The sequence below is a fragment of the Neopsephotus bourkii genome, unplaced genomic scaffold (genome assembly GCF_033783945.1).
Source record: "Neopsephotus bourkii isolate Nb327-2 ecotype Australia unplaced genomic scaffold, CSIRO-AGI_Nbou_v1 NB_994, whole genome shotgun sequence".
NCBI classification, from domain to species: domain Eukaryota; kingdom Metazoa; phylum Chordata; class Aves; order Psittaciformes; family Psittacidae; genus Neopsephotus; species Neopsephotus bourkii.
The window spans coordinates 715181-728130 of NW_026901486.1; the positions used below are offsets into that span (position 1 = coordinate 715181).

At 49.6% G+C, this 12950-nt stretch overlaps 1 protein-coding gene across 1 annotated transcript; it reads left to right on the plus strand.

The window, feature by feature from the left end:
* The first annotated feature begins 8246 nt into the window (after positions 1-8246).
* FOXI3 (forkhead box I3) lies at positions 8247-11782 on the plus strand. The gene is made up of 2 exons (XM_061359846.1): positions 8247-9181; positions 10180-11782. The coding sequence occupies exons 1-2, from the start codon at positions 8479-8481 to the stop codon at positions 10767-10769; spliced, it is 1293 nt and encodes a 430-aa protein (XP_061215830.1). The 5' UTR covers positions 8247-8478; the 3' UTR covers positions 10770-11782.
* Positions 11783-12950: the final 1168 nt, after the last annotated feature.

Sequence of the window (12950 nt, forward strand, 5' to 3'; positions counted from 1 at the left end):
TCCTTGTTTAAGGGTGGATTTGGCAGTGCTGTGTTAATGGCTGGACTTGATGATACTAAATGTCTTTTCCAACCTAAACAATTCAATGATTCCATCTTTCCTTCCCTGATAACACACAATTGCCTGGCTGGGTCAATGACCCATGCTATAGCCCCATCGATCCATTCTCAGCCCATCAAATTTCTTCTGTCTCCTGACCCTTCCTTGCAACCTCTGCTAGCAGGATTCTTTTTGTCATCCTGCTCCTGAAGCGTTATAATCTCCCAAACACTGAGAATCATTCATCTCTTGATCAGTCATCTGTAAAACCTCTGCTAACATTTCACCCATCTCTTCAGCCTTGTCCTTTTCTGAAAGCAGGGAGCTCTCCTCAACGTTAATGTTGTGGAGGATACACTAATTCTTCTTCCTTAGTGTCTATTATAAAACAAACCATGTTAATTTGGACTCTCACAAGCACATTTTAATGCTGCTTTCCTTTTTAAACCAATTCTCCTTGACTGTCCTTGTTATTTGACTTTTGCCCAGCTCTGGGCATGGGTATGTTTTTCCACCTACTCATTCTGCTTAGCGCCAGCCAGGTGGAGAATGTCTTCCAGCACTCAGGCTCAGTGGCTACCTGCTTTCTTTCTCACCAAGCCATGTTAAACGAATGTTGTTGAGATAGTTGGTGAGGTTATGACTGCAGGAGACCACTGCTCCAGGGGATGCTCACTGCTTGCTCTTCCTCTGCTTGCTAATTTTGGTCTTCCTAAATGCCAGTCAGGACTTCTCAGCTTTGCTGCATGTTTAGTTTGCGCTTGCACCGCTTTTTGCACATGTAGAGCCTCATGAAAGCCTGCAGGCACTTGCCATATATGCTCCTGGTTAATTTGTCTTTGCCAATCTTTGGCATGTGCCAATCACTCATGAACATCAGTCACTGGGTATATAAATGGTTCACTCCCAAGGTACGGCTTAGGCATGCCTTGACTGGTAGGAAAATCACCTGAAATTCCTCAAAGAAATCAAGCAAATTCTTCCTCACCATCCGTCATAGGAGCCCATGTGTCCATAAGCAACACAGAACCTGTTCCACAGCCCCATACGGAAGGACTGATTTCTTAAAGTCAACCAGGGGGTTCCGTGTACCATTGTGATTCCTGCTGATGCCTCTCCTGTGTTTTGTGCCACTGCCTTATAACAAGGCTTTCCCATATGGCCTTGCTACCTTGTCTGCCCACCTGATTTTCAAAAGGCACACTGTATTATGCTGCTACATTTCTAACTTGCTCTTTAGCTGTGAGGTTTTACCTAAAGTGATCTCAGATTCCCATTGCTGCTGCCATTAGCAGCAATCCTTTCCCTGGACCACTTCCTCTCGTCAAACACTGACCTAGTTCCAGGTATCAGATAGCATCTACATAGCCAAGAAGACTGAACAGATCTTAAAACCTTTCTTGCCTGTAGCCTTCATGGCTGTATGAGACCTGTGGATCTCAGCATATGTTGCTCTGCATCTTTTGAGCACTCTCTCTGAGTGGGTTTTAGGTTTAGGTGATAACACGTTGCTCAGCCCTTCTTATAAAAGCCATACTTCCAAGAGCAAGTATCATAGCAGGATCTAAATTACCAACATCTCCCTCCCAGCTGGGCAATAAAACCTGGACAGAATCAGCTCTGAACTTGTCTGTACTGGGCAAAATTAAGCACAGTGCAAAGACAGCAAAACAACTGAGGGCAACTTTGAGTCTGGAGCTGGAGCATAGTGCCACATTCAGGGTAGGACTGCTGGAGGGAAAATGGGAACATAGGACACTACTGTGGATGGCCCACGTGTGCAGATGGATCCAGACTAAGGTTTCTCTTAGTAGCTGTCTTCTTTATGTATTAAAAAAAGTCATGGAATCATAGAATCCCAGGTTGGAAGGGACCTCAAGGATCATCTGGTCCAATCTTTGTAGGCAAAGAATGACCTAGACTAGATATCCTGCTTCATTTCAGGCCACGGGTTCCTGTTCTGACTTTGTCCTTTATCCTCATGCTTCTGCTCTTGCATAGATATTTATGGACTGCAAATTAGTCATCCATAACATTCCCTCCCCATAAGTAATTAAAGAGTTCTTTGGGAAGCTTCAAGGCATAGCCGCACATTGTGTGCAGTGGTATCTTCTCAGGAGCATGGCTCCTACCAGTTTTATTTGATGTCCCATAGCTCTTGTATTTGACTGGCTATTAAACAACTTCATCTCTGTTACTTTACCGTCCTACTCATGATTTTATAGGTGCCATCGTAATATGATACAGTACCAATATGAATTATTGTAATTCCTTATTCCTTTGCTTCATTCACCCCAAGATCACAAGAAACAGCTGATTATTCACAAGGACCACAACAAATTATTAATTTCTGAGACGGATTCCATCACTTCATCCATCTCAGATGTTTTTCCTGAATGTGTCCTTTGGCTTCTCCATATGGAAATACACCCTGCCCGTTTACTCCCAGTTCCCATGCAGAGATAGAGGCAAGTTAGTGTCAGTGAACTGTTCTCTTCATTATTTAGCACTCCACAGCTGCAGTTTTAGACTCCTACATGTTTGGTAGACAACAGTTCTTTATTCCCCTGCCCCGAAATCCAGGACAAAAAGAGAACGAAGAACCAGCTTCCACAGGATTTCCCTGCAAAGAGACTCAAGGATTCATTTTCCAGAATGAGATCCTGAAATCTCCATTTAACCAGCTTTAATCACTGAATTTTCACTATGTTCTTTTTATACTGTATTTCAAATATCCAATTCCAGGATAGTATCAACCAAATACTTTCAGAAATCAGTTTCACCAAGAGTTGCTCACTTACAGGAGAACAACAGCAAATTGATTTGACAAGGCTGGTTTTCTACGTACACAGACTCATTTGCAGTGATTTCATTGCCTTCCTTTAAGAATCAAGTGATGTACCCACTATTTCTTGCCTTTATCATTGACAGTCTTAGCATTACCCAAATCATCTTCCTACTCCTTTAACGTAATGAGCCACTACCATGTTTCTTATTCCTCTAAAATCTTTCTAGTGTCCCAAAATGGAAAGTCAGCATTAATGGCCCACTCTGCATGTTCCTGGTTCCAGGAGTTCTGAAACTCTTGGCTGTGAATTACCAGGATTGGCTGGTCATAAAACGTTCAACTTATGGGGTTGCTATTTAACATAATCCCTCCTCACTAATGGAGCCCAAAATGCCCTTTCACCAACACCCGATATGAATACACCACCTGATTTTCTCCCCAGACAAACATGGAAAAGAGATATGAATTTAATGCTCCTCCATTTCCTTGTGGTGGAGGTGACGGCAGCTCCTGCCTTTATCTGCTCATAGTTTTGATTGTTTTTGCCTTAGATAACCATAAATATGTTTGGCCACTTCCATTACTCATTCCAGGGCAGAGGTGGCCTATTCAGATGAGCTAAAACCACAAGACACTGGCCTTATTTACCTTATTCTATAGACCTTACCTTATAGGAGTAGGCAACCAGCCCAAAGCATTGAGCTCCATTTCAAAATCCCATTATGCATCAAAACCATGTAAAAAGCACAAAGATGTTGCTTTATTTCAGGTCAGCTTCTAGCTTTAAGCAGGAGGGATCAGGCCCCTTGCTTAACACTCTTCCCAGACAAGATGCGATCCGGTAGTACCAAGTCAACCCCATCTCACTGTCAGGTGGACTTTTTTACTGTTGCAAACATAAAATGAGGACGGATTAAATCTGTGGGATCAGAGCAGGGAATTTTAAACACTTTTTATGGATCTTAAGCCCAAGGAGAGGCAGGAAGAATGTGAGATGCTGAGAGCTCCTGCAAACGTTTCCAAACACCTGGAACGTGTGCTTAATCCACTCACAAACAGTTGACATCCTTCTGTCTCCCACCAGGCTCCTATTCTCCCTTCAAAACCAAAAGACAGGCTTCTTTCCCAGTGTTGGTAAAACCTCCTCTGATACGCAGAGTTACTGAAGCCTGGCCAAATCCAGCCCACAGGCTCTGAAATTCCCGATTGTAACTGTCTCACTCCCAAGGTGTCTCTTTAATCCCACTTTTCTTAGGAGCACAGCTCTGGGTAGCTTACAGAGGTTCCAAACAATGAAGCTTTTATCAAAACTTCAGCTAATCGGTGGCCAACAAGCTCTCATGCAGGAAGGAGGGGCAGGCCCAAGCCAAAACTAACCTGAGGGAGTGAAAAAGGAGAAAAGGATTGGGAAGGTGTTCCTCTTAACCTGTATCCATGCCCCAGTCCATAGACACAGCAGCCAGGAGTGGACACAGAACAGAATCGCTTCTTTTAGTGATGGCGCTCACTTGTGACAGCCCAAAGTGATGGAGTAACTACAGCTTGTGATAAACTGTGATTTATTCCTTGCTGATTTATTCCAGGGGCTCCATCATGCCCAGCACCATATAAACACACCAGGAAAATATCTGCTATTCCAAAATGCTCACTCGCAGTCAGCAGCCAGCAGTGATTTTATGGAAACCAGGAAAAAGAAACCAAACCAAGCCTTTTGTCATCAGCCTGAAAATCATGGAATGAAGACAGCTCCCCAGGAAATGTTGTAGGGGCTGAAAACAGATTTGAAAGCCTCTGATCTTATCATAAGATAAGTTGGCAAAATTTGATAGCCAGAACTTCAGTCCAATAGATTACTAGATACAGGGAGGGAGTGATATACATTATTCTCCATAGGTAAGAGAGAAGAACTACTTCAGCCTGTACACACGTACGCAGAACACCCTTCCCAAATCCATGGCAGTGAAATGTCTACTGCACACCATCAGACATTCTCTCATACCCGTTCACAAATCAGAGGTTGAGTGAAAAAAGAGACTTTCTTAGAGCATAGTAATAGGTATAAAGTACCCAGTCTAGGAAGGAATAGGCTTAGCTGTCAATAAGGGAGTGGTACTAGAGCTTACATTCGATTTGAGCTGTTCTTAGTCAATTCCTTGATATTGTTGAGAGTGGAGCCACAGTACTGGTGCACCCCAATGGAAAAGATAATTCTCTTATCTCTTCCCCAAGGATGAAGAACTTATTCCCAATTTCATTGATTACTCTGGAGAAAGATATAAAAGATCTTCATGTGCAGATTGTATGTGGGCCATAGAGTAACTGCCTTCCCTCTTGCCAGCCATGGGGAAAAAGTGAGACTTTTGTTGCCAATGCAGCCAAAACAAATCAAACCTGGTGGGTCCTGCTTCACTGCAGCAATTCGAAGCCATGGAAGGGATCCTGGTCTCTCTTTCCTACTGGTAAAGTGAAGAACAGCCAGTATGGACTATTATGCCCCAGTCCCCTAATACATTCCCTGCTCCTCAGCATCCTCAGGAAACAGAGAGAGCCCAAAGCGGGTGCAGGCATCAGCTCCCGCTGCAAGGCTGGGTGCTCAGGTCTGAAGCATTTTCAGGTTTCCGTGTTCAGCTGTACACACCTGAGATTCACAACAGGAAAGTAAAGCCTGTACCTACATGTTCAGAGGAGCAGGGCTTAGAGGCAAAGCCAGTGTCTTCCTAGCAGGGGGAAAAGCACTTGCTGCATTCCCAACAAGGAGAAGCCCACCACCAAAGGGAATGGTGTGGCTAGTGTAAGGAGAGGATGGGGAGGACCTCGTTTTCCTGCAGCACTTTTCCTTGGGAAACCTTAAAACACTTCCCAAGGCAGCTGGCTAGAGAGGTTTACACATAATCACAGCTGGATGAGGATATGGTTTAATCCTGATTCCCAGGTGCCATGGGCTGCTCTACACAACAGACCCCACTGCCACACTATTAATGCCAATGCTAATGAATGTCCCCAGGTTCACCTCACTGCATTGCTCAAGCCCGAACCTCTCCACAGTGATGGACAGCAGCCCCAAACCCTTACCTGGACACCAGTTTCAGTTCTGTGTCTCAGCACCTCTCTTCTCAGTGCATTTCCGAAACCAAAACGTCTCCCAGAGCTCTCTGCAAGAAAGCAGCATTTAGAGAGCAGGGGAACAGAGCACTGGATCTCTTCATGCTGCTCCCCTCTTACCTTGGCAGAGGAGAACAGCAACAGGTTTGTACTGAGAGCTGCTGATGTTTCGAGGCAACGCTGCACGTTGCTTGCAGGATAAATGCTTTAAGAGAATTAAGCACTTTTACAGCCGACATACCATCAAAGCTTTGTTCTCTCCACTTTTCAAATTAAGGGTTGGTTTGCACATCCGTGCCATCCCAGATGTGCAATAACCTCTCTAAAGCTATTTTTGCTTCACGTTCCTTATTATTTGGTAAAGCAAGCGGGAGTTTTCTGAGGGCACTCGTTTCTATTAGAGCTAATTCAGCACTGTTTTCTCACCCATTTCCTTGGTTGGAAGTGGAAAAACGAACTCAAGGAAGCTCGAAGGCAGTGCACGGCGCCTCCGAAGGATCGTTATGGCCGGGCTGTTCCTCTAGATGGCTCTGCCTTTGCCTAAAATACATCAAATCCCCGCTGAAAATCGCAATTCCGACCCATACCGCGATACAAGCGGCTGCTCCTCTCCCTCCTGCAGCGACCGCGGGGGTTTGGAGCAAACGGATAAACGCAGATTTGTTGTGATTTTACGCAGTAACACTTTCGATTTAGCTCTTCAAACACAGGGGGAGGGTGCTGTTAATAAATCTACCTGTTTCTAGTCCTTTAACTGCCCTTTCTGGCTGGGATTTCCCCATCAACTCCTTGCTTTAGATGCCTGTTGTCCGGTCAAACTTCAAATCAGCATTTTCCAGTGTGATCTTTTCCTAAAGGGGCGCGGAACTGCTCTGTATTGATTCTATTCTAAATAATGAAGGCAAAGGAAGCCGAGAGGGGAAAAGGCACCTTGTGAAGCATAATGGAAAGTTTTCTCCTGCTGTTCCGGCTATCCGGATGCACACGGGAAGCTCTTTTTCCCAAAGAGGCAAAATAAATTCAGCATCAGCAATAGTGGCAGAAACAAAATAACAAGAGAAAAAAAAACTAAATAAACAAAACACCACATAAATTCAAACAAAAAGTCCCAAACACCTCCTCTTACGATTAAAGGAGGAAGCATAAAGTCACAATTCATTATCACACTCGCTTTAAAGTGATTCTCTGTCCCAAACTCTCTGTCCACCTGTTTCCAAACGAAATATAACAGTGAAAAGCGCCCTGATATTACACCCCTGCTTAGAACACACGAGGGATGAACATTTGGCGCTGCAGGTAGCCCGGGAAAACTGCCGTGATTCAGCTCCACTGATTTACATGTGCGTTTACAACTCTTACCGAAGACGTAAACGGCAAAGACACTTCCCAAACGCTCCCCTCTCCCCAAAATTCCTGATGTGGGACCCAGACCCCCGGTGCTCGCAGCCGTGGGGAAAGACTTCGCGTCTGCGCCCGGAAGGGGGATTTTTGGGCATTTTACCAGCAAAAAAACTAAACAATAACCCCGTTTAAGACTCGGGATTTACATCTTCTAAGCGACTGATAAAGACTCTAAATTTTCCCTCACCATTGACTGTATTTCCCTTGTTATACGTGTGAGTCCGATCGCGTGTTTTACCGTGGACGAGAAGGATTTGCCGGATTTGCCCCATATAAATCCCGGGTGTTGGGATCGTTACGAATACCGGCAGCTTTTTCTCATCAAACGGATGCGCTTTCCCTTCAAGATCCCCCGAAGAATGAAGGCGAAAATCAACTTTTATTCATTATATCAGTGCCGGCGCTGCCAGCCCACTCCTCCCGCACTGCGAGCGAACACGCCGGTGTTGTTTGTTTGTTTAATTTCGGGCAATTCCTTATCCAAAGCTCATTAACTGCGATCTCAGACCTGGCTTTTATGAGACGGGCGGCAAAATTACACATAAATAACAGGAGTTTAAGCGAATTTCACCCTTCGCGTTCCCATCGGGGCAACCGCAGCGATGCTAATCTCTCCCTAGACCTCAACTTCGGGGCCGGTTTCGGGGCGGAAGGGATCGGGGATGAGCAGTGGGAAAGGGGGTGCGGGACACCGGGGAGAGACCAGCGGGACAGGATGAGACCGAGGTTGGGGGGGGGGGGAACACACACACGGTCCAGCCGGGGCCGGGGGTCGGGCTCGGGGATGCTGCCCCCGCGCAGCCGGGAGCCAAATCCCTGGCGCCTCCCGCAGCTCCCCCCCCCCCCGCCGGTCCCTCCCCCATCTCCGCTTTTGGGGCCCGGCCTTGCCCCCCTCCGCCTCCTTCCCCATCGCGGAGCCGCGCTACTGGCTGCTCCCTGCGCGCCGCCGCCGCACGCCCAGCCCCGGCCCCGGCTGCGGGCGGGGAGACCGGGCGCACGGCAGCGCCTATAAGGGCACCGCGCTGCAGCCCCCCGGGAGTTTTTGGTCTGGGGCCACCGGGGCCGCCGGCGGCGGGGTGGGGGGGGGTTATCAACGGGAACGGAGCGATCCGGGGGGGAGCGCCGGCCGCCCTGCATGGCCAGGGATTATGAGCGCCGGTGAGTTGCAGCAAGCGCAGCCCAGAGCCTCGGCGCCGGCGGCCGCCCCAGCGCCCCCTCAGCCCCGCAGCGCCCAGGAAGCCCCCGACATGGCGGTTTATTGCAGCGAGAACTTCAGCGTCTACCCCCAGCCCAGCCTCCATCCGCCCGGTGCTGCAGCAGCCGCCGCAGCGGCCGCCGCCGCCGCTGCCGCCGCAGCCGCCTCTTCGGGGCAGCGGGCGGGCGGGTACGCGCTGGGGGACTACGGGGCGCCCGCTAACGCCGGCTACCTATGGGGCATGAACAGCCCCGCGCCCTACCTGCAGGGCCCGCCCGGCTCCGCCGCCGCCGCCGCCGCCGCTCCCTTCCTGCCGCCGGCTTCGTACGGCTGCTCCCGGGGCGGGCAGTTGGTGGGGTCCCCCCCGGCGCCAGGGTCGCCGTCGGCGGGCGGCGCGGAGCTGAGCTGGCTGAGCCTGGCCAGCCAGGAGGAGCTGCTGAAGCTGGTGCGGCCGCCTTACTCGTACTCGGCGCTGATCGCCATGGCCATCCAGAGCGCGCCCGAGAGGAAGCTCACCCTCAGCCACATCTACCAGTACGTGGCCGAGAACTTCCCCTTCTACAAGCGCAGCAAAGCGGGATGGCAGAACAGCATCCGCCACAACCTCAGCCTCAACGACTGCTTCCGCAAGGTGCCCCGCGATGAGGATGACCCCGGTGAGGCGACCGAGCAGGGCGGGAGGCTGGGCTGAAGGGGTGCGGGGAGCGGCGGGCACAAACTGGCATCACCGTTACGGGAGCGAACCCTTGTCCGACGGGTCCCGTGTCCTCTCCAGCCGGGTGCTGTGAGGAGGCGGTCCCCATTGGGGCTGGCACTGTGAGCGCACCGGGGGTCGCTGTCCCCTCCAGACGGGCGCGGTGGGGAGAGCCGCTTCTCTCCGCCCCGCTCTGTCCAGGCGCCGGCCCCATCGAGGGGCGGCTGGCCCCAGCGCTCACCCCCTCCCCGGCAGTGCCGGTTGTGCAAGGGCCGGCTCCTTCGGCCGTGATTCACGGCTCCGCTCCCTGCCGGCCCCGGGGCACAGCGGAGGGGCCCGCCCGGACAGCCCTGGCTCGGCCAGGCGGGGAGGGGACGTTACAGGGTCACTGCTCCAGTCAGGCCCAGGCATGGGAGAGAGGCGTGTGGGGACAGATAAAACCTCCCCTTGTAGTAAGCCCGGGTGTGGGGCAGCTTGTCTGCACCCCCACAGCCCAGTCCTGTTGTCCCCTCAGTGTGCCTTGATGTGCCAGCCAGATGTTCCATCAGCCTTTATGAGAAGAGCCATGGTGAGGGCACCACCTTGTCACCCACTGGTGACACAGCTGCAAGCATCCAAGCTTGTTGTGAAGAGCATGCAAGGAGCACAGGGAGCCCTGCTTCATATTCTATTTGGCCAGGTCTAGGGTAGGGGTACAGATCCTCCAGGGAGGTTTATGCTGTGTGATGGGGATGTTCTCCTCTATGTGGCCTTAGGGTTCACTCAGGCGTTGGAGGGGTGGATGTGATGATGTTCTGGAGGCATGGTTTGGATCCTATGGACAGCAGACAGAGCAGGATGTGGTGTAGCAGAGATGTGGGTTCTGTGCCAATGGGACAAGACGTGGATGTTGCTTATCTGTCTGAGGTGTCACTGCCACAGAAGCTGACTTTCTCTCCTGTTTCTCCTGTTTTCCACCAGGGAAAGGAAACTACTGGACCTTAGACCCCAACTGCGAGAAGATGTTTGACAACGGGAACTTCCGCCGCAAGCGCAAGCGGCGCTCTGAGCCCAATGCCCCTGCGACCGCATCTGCAGCATCCTCTCTGGGGAGCCTGAAGGCTGAAGAAGAGCGACCCATCCCCAGTGCAGGCAAACCATGTGGAAACAGCCCCCCCCCTGAGCTGGAGCCCTCGCCTTCTGCCAGGGACCATCCCAAAAGCTCCTCTCCCTCCGGTATCATTTCATCCACCCCAAGCTGCCTCAGCACCTTCTTCAGTGGCATGAGCTCCCTGAGCAGCGGAGGCAGCCGGCTGACAGGGGCTCTGGGCAGTGACCTGCATCACAGGAACTTCTCTGCTGGACAGCTGAGCAGTGGCACTTTCACCCCTTCCAGCAGCTCTTCTCAAGAGGTGCCTTCACCAGACCAGCTACAGCGGGTCGCGGGACCTTCCCCTGCCTACTACAGCTCCTTCCATCCCAGCAGCAGCAGCCAGGGAGCCCAGTACAACCACTACTACAACTTCACCGTGAACAGCCTCATCTACACCCGGGATGGCACAGAGGTGTAGGACGCTGGGGTCAACGCTGCGAAGGGAATGGGAGTTGCAGCATGGAGGACCGTATGCTTTTGCAAACAGCATTTCAATGTGGACGCTTCCCAGGAGTTCTTCCAATAAGACAAATCTCACCTTTCAAGATAAGGACAGCCCTTAAACACTGGAGGAAGGCAGGTGCAGTCTTTTTCCCCCATCCTGGAAAACATTAGGTGGTATAGATGGCTTGCAGTCGACATTCTGCAGGTGAAAGCGAACTCTGATGTTTTCAGAGGTTTCTAATCCTGAATGTAGACCAAGAAGTTTAAAAACTATAACCATAAAGCGGTATCAGCAAGACCCAAGTGACACCCAGCCTTAGAAGAGAGCAGGAGAAAGGAAAATGAAGAGATTTCTTATGAAGTGCCTTGTACAATGTGTTAAAAACCTCTTCCGCCAGCAGTTGCCTCTGTAAGCCCTTGCTCTGTGCCCTGATCCTGCAATATGCAATGCACAAGGGGGAAACATCCACCCCAGACCTCGGAGGTTCACTCTGGTCTTCCTGTGCGTGGCATATTGTACAGCCAGGGCTGTGTCTTGTCATCCTTTTCCCTGAGCTTAGTACCAAAGATCACTGTAGCCATGCAGCCTTAGCACGAGGATAAACACTGGGGTATTTTTATACATATTTGTACGTAATGTAACTCTTCTGTACATATGTTTCTATGTGGTTTTATATTTGTAAATTATGCTCCGGAGCTGTACTTTATTTATAACGTGTTTTACACTTTGTTAAAGTTTATTTTACTTCCTTTCCCTCCCTCCCTTTCTTTTTACGTTGTTGTTTTATTTGTTTTGCATTGTTTTGGTCGGTTTTGTTCTTGTTCCTTAGTGTATTACTGAACCTTTTCAGGCTGAACAAGCTGTTTGGGAATAAAACGTTAACAGTTGTTAGGGGTTTTTTTGTGCCTGGTTGTTCCTCAGTATGTTTCAGGTATTTTACAGCTCTGTGGGAGACAGGTTTTGCTTTCACGTGGTTTGGATAAAAGGTGCAGAGATTTATGAACAAAACTGATCTGTGCCCAAAGGCACATCTGAACTCACAGCCTCCCATAGTCTCACAGTGCAGAGTGGGCATTCTGGGCCTTTTAATCTTTGTTTCTTGTCAATGGTTTGAATGAAAACTGTCCTTTTTCATCCGGGTTTAGTAAAAAAAATAAACCAACAAAACAATAAAAGCCTACAAAACTAAGAGAAGCAGGGTTGGTTCCAGCATGGCGCTGGCTAGCAGCAGGTATCATGAGCTTGGCTGTTGGCTTGATCCATTTTGCAAATCAGGTTTTCCAATAGGATTGCATATGCTTAAATAGGAATCTAGTTGAGAAGTTATCCCCATCAGATAGAGGAGCATCTGCTGAGCATCCTCCCTGATTCATGCTGCTGGGAAAGGAGAATCCATCCTAGAGCAGCCACTATCAATTCCCAATTCTTGCTGTTTGTATAAAGCTGTTTGTTGGCTGCTGTGTGTGGGTAGAGCATAAATATAAATGTCTCCATGAGGAATGTAGCACCAGTAATGAACTTAAGCATGAAATTGCAGCTATTTAACATATATGCATCTGCCATGATGTAAGGCCATCCCTGCAGGCTATTCAGAAAACAAACTTGTTGGCAGAGCCTCTTCCCTGGCTACCTGCATAACACACAGGGTGGTGATGCAAGACAAAGCACTGCCCTGATCCAAAATGTAATGAAGCCATGATGAAACATCAGATGACTTCCATGTGCTTGGGATTGGGACCAATTACTTGCCCCAGCACTGGCCAACCGCCATTTGTGCAATAGCTGAGACGGGTGGGTGGGTGGCAATTCCTGCTTCATCCCCCTCGTTCACCCCTTCACAGCACAGATAGCATCTTCCTGGCTTTGGGGGTAATTCCTCCATGTCTTGGTTTTTAATTGTGTCTCAGGTGATGCAGTGGTAATGGGAGGTAAAAGGCAGACTGCCACCAGCAAAAAGACAAGAGGGTCAGTCTCCTGCTTGAGTTTAGTTGCAGAGTGGGATAGCTTGATCTGGAATTCAGAGTTTGATCTACAAGCAGTGGAGGGTTTCCAAACACCTTCCAAAGAAGGCCCTTAAGTAAGGCAGGAACTGCTTACTCACACACCTAAGTGACCATTGCACCCCTTCTCTGCTCCACCAGCCAGACCTTAACA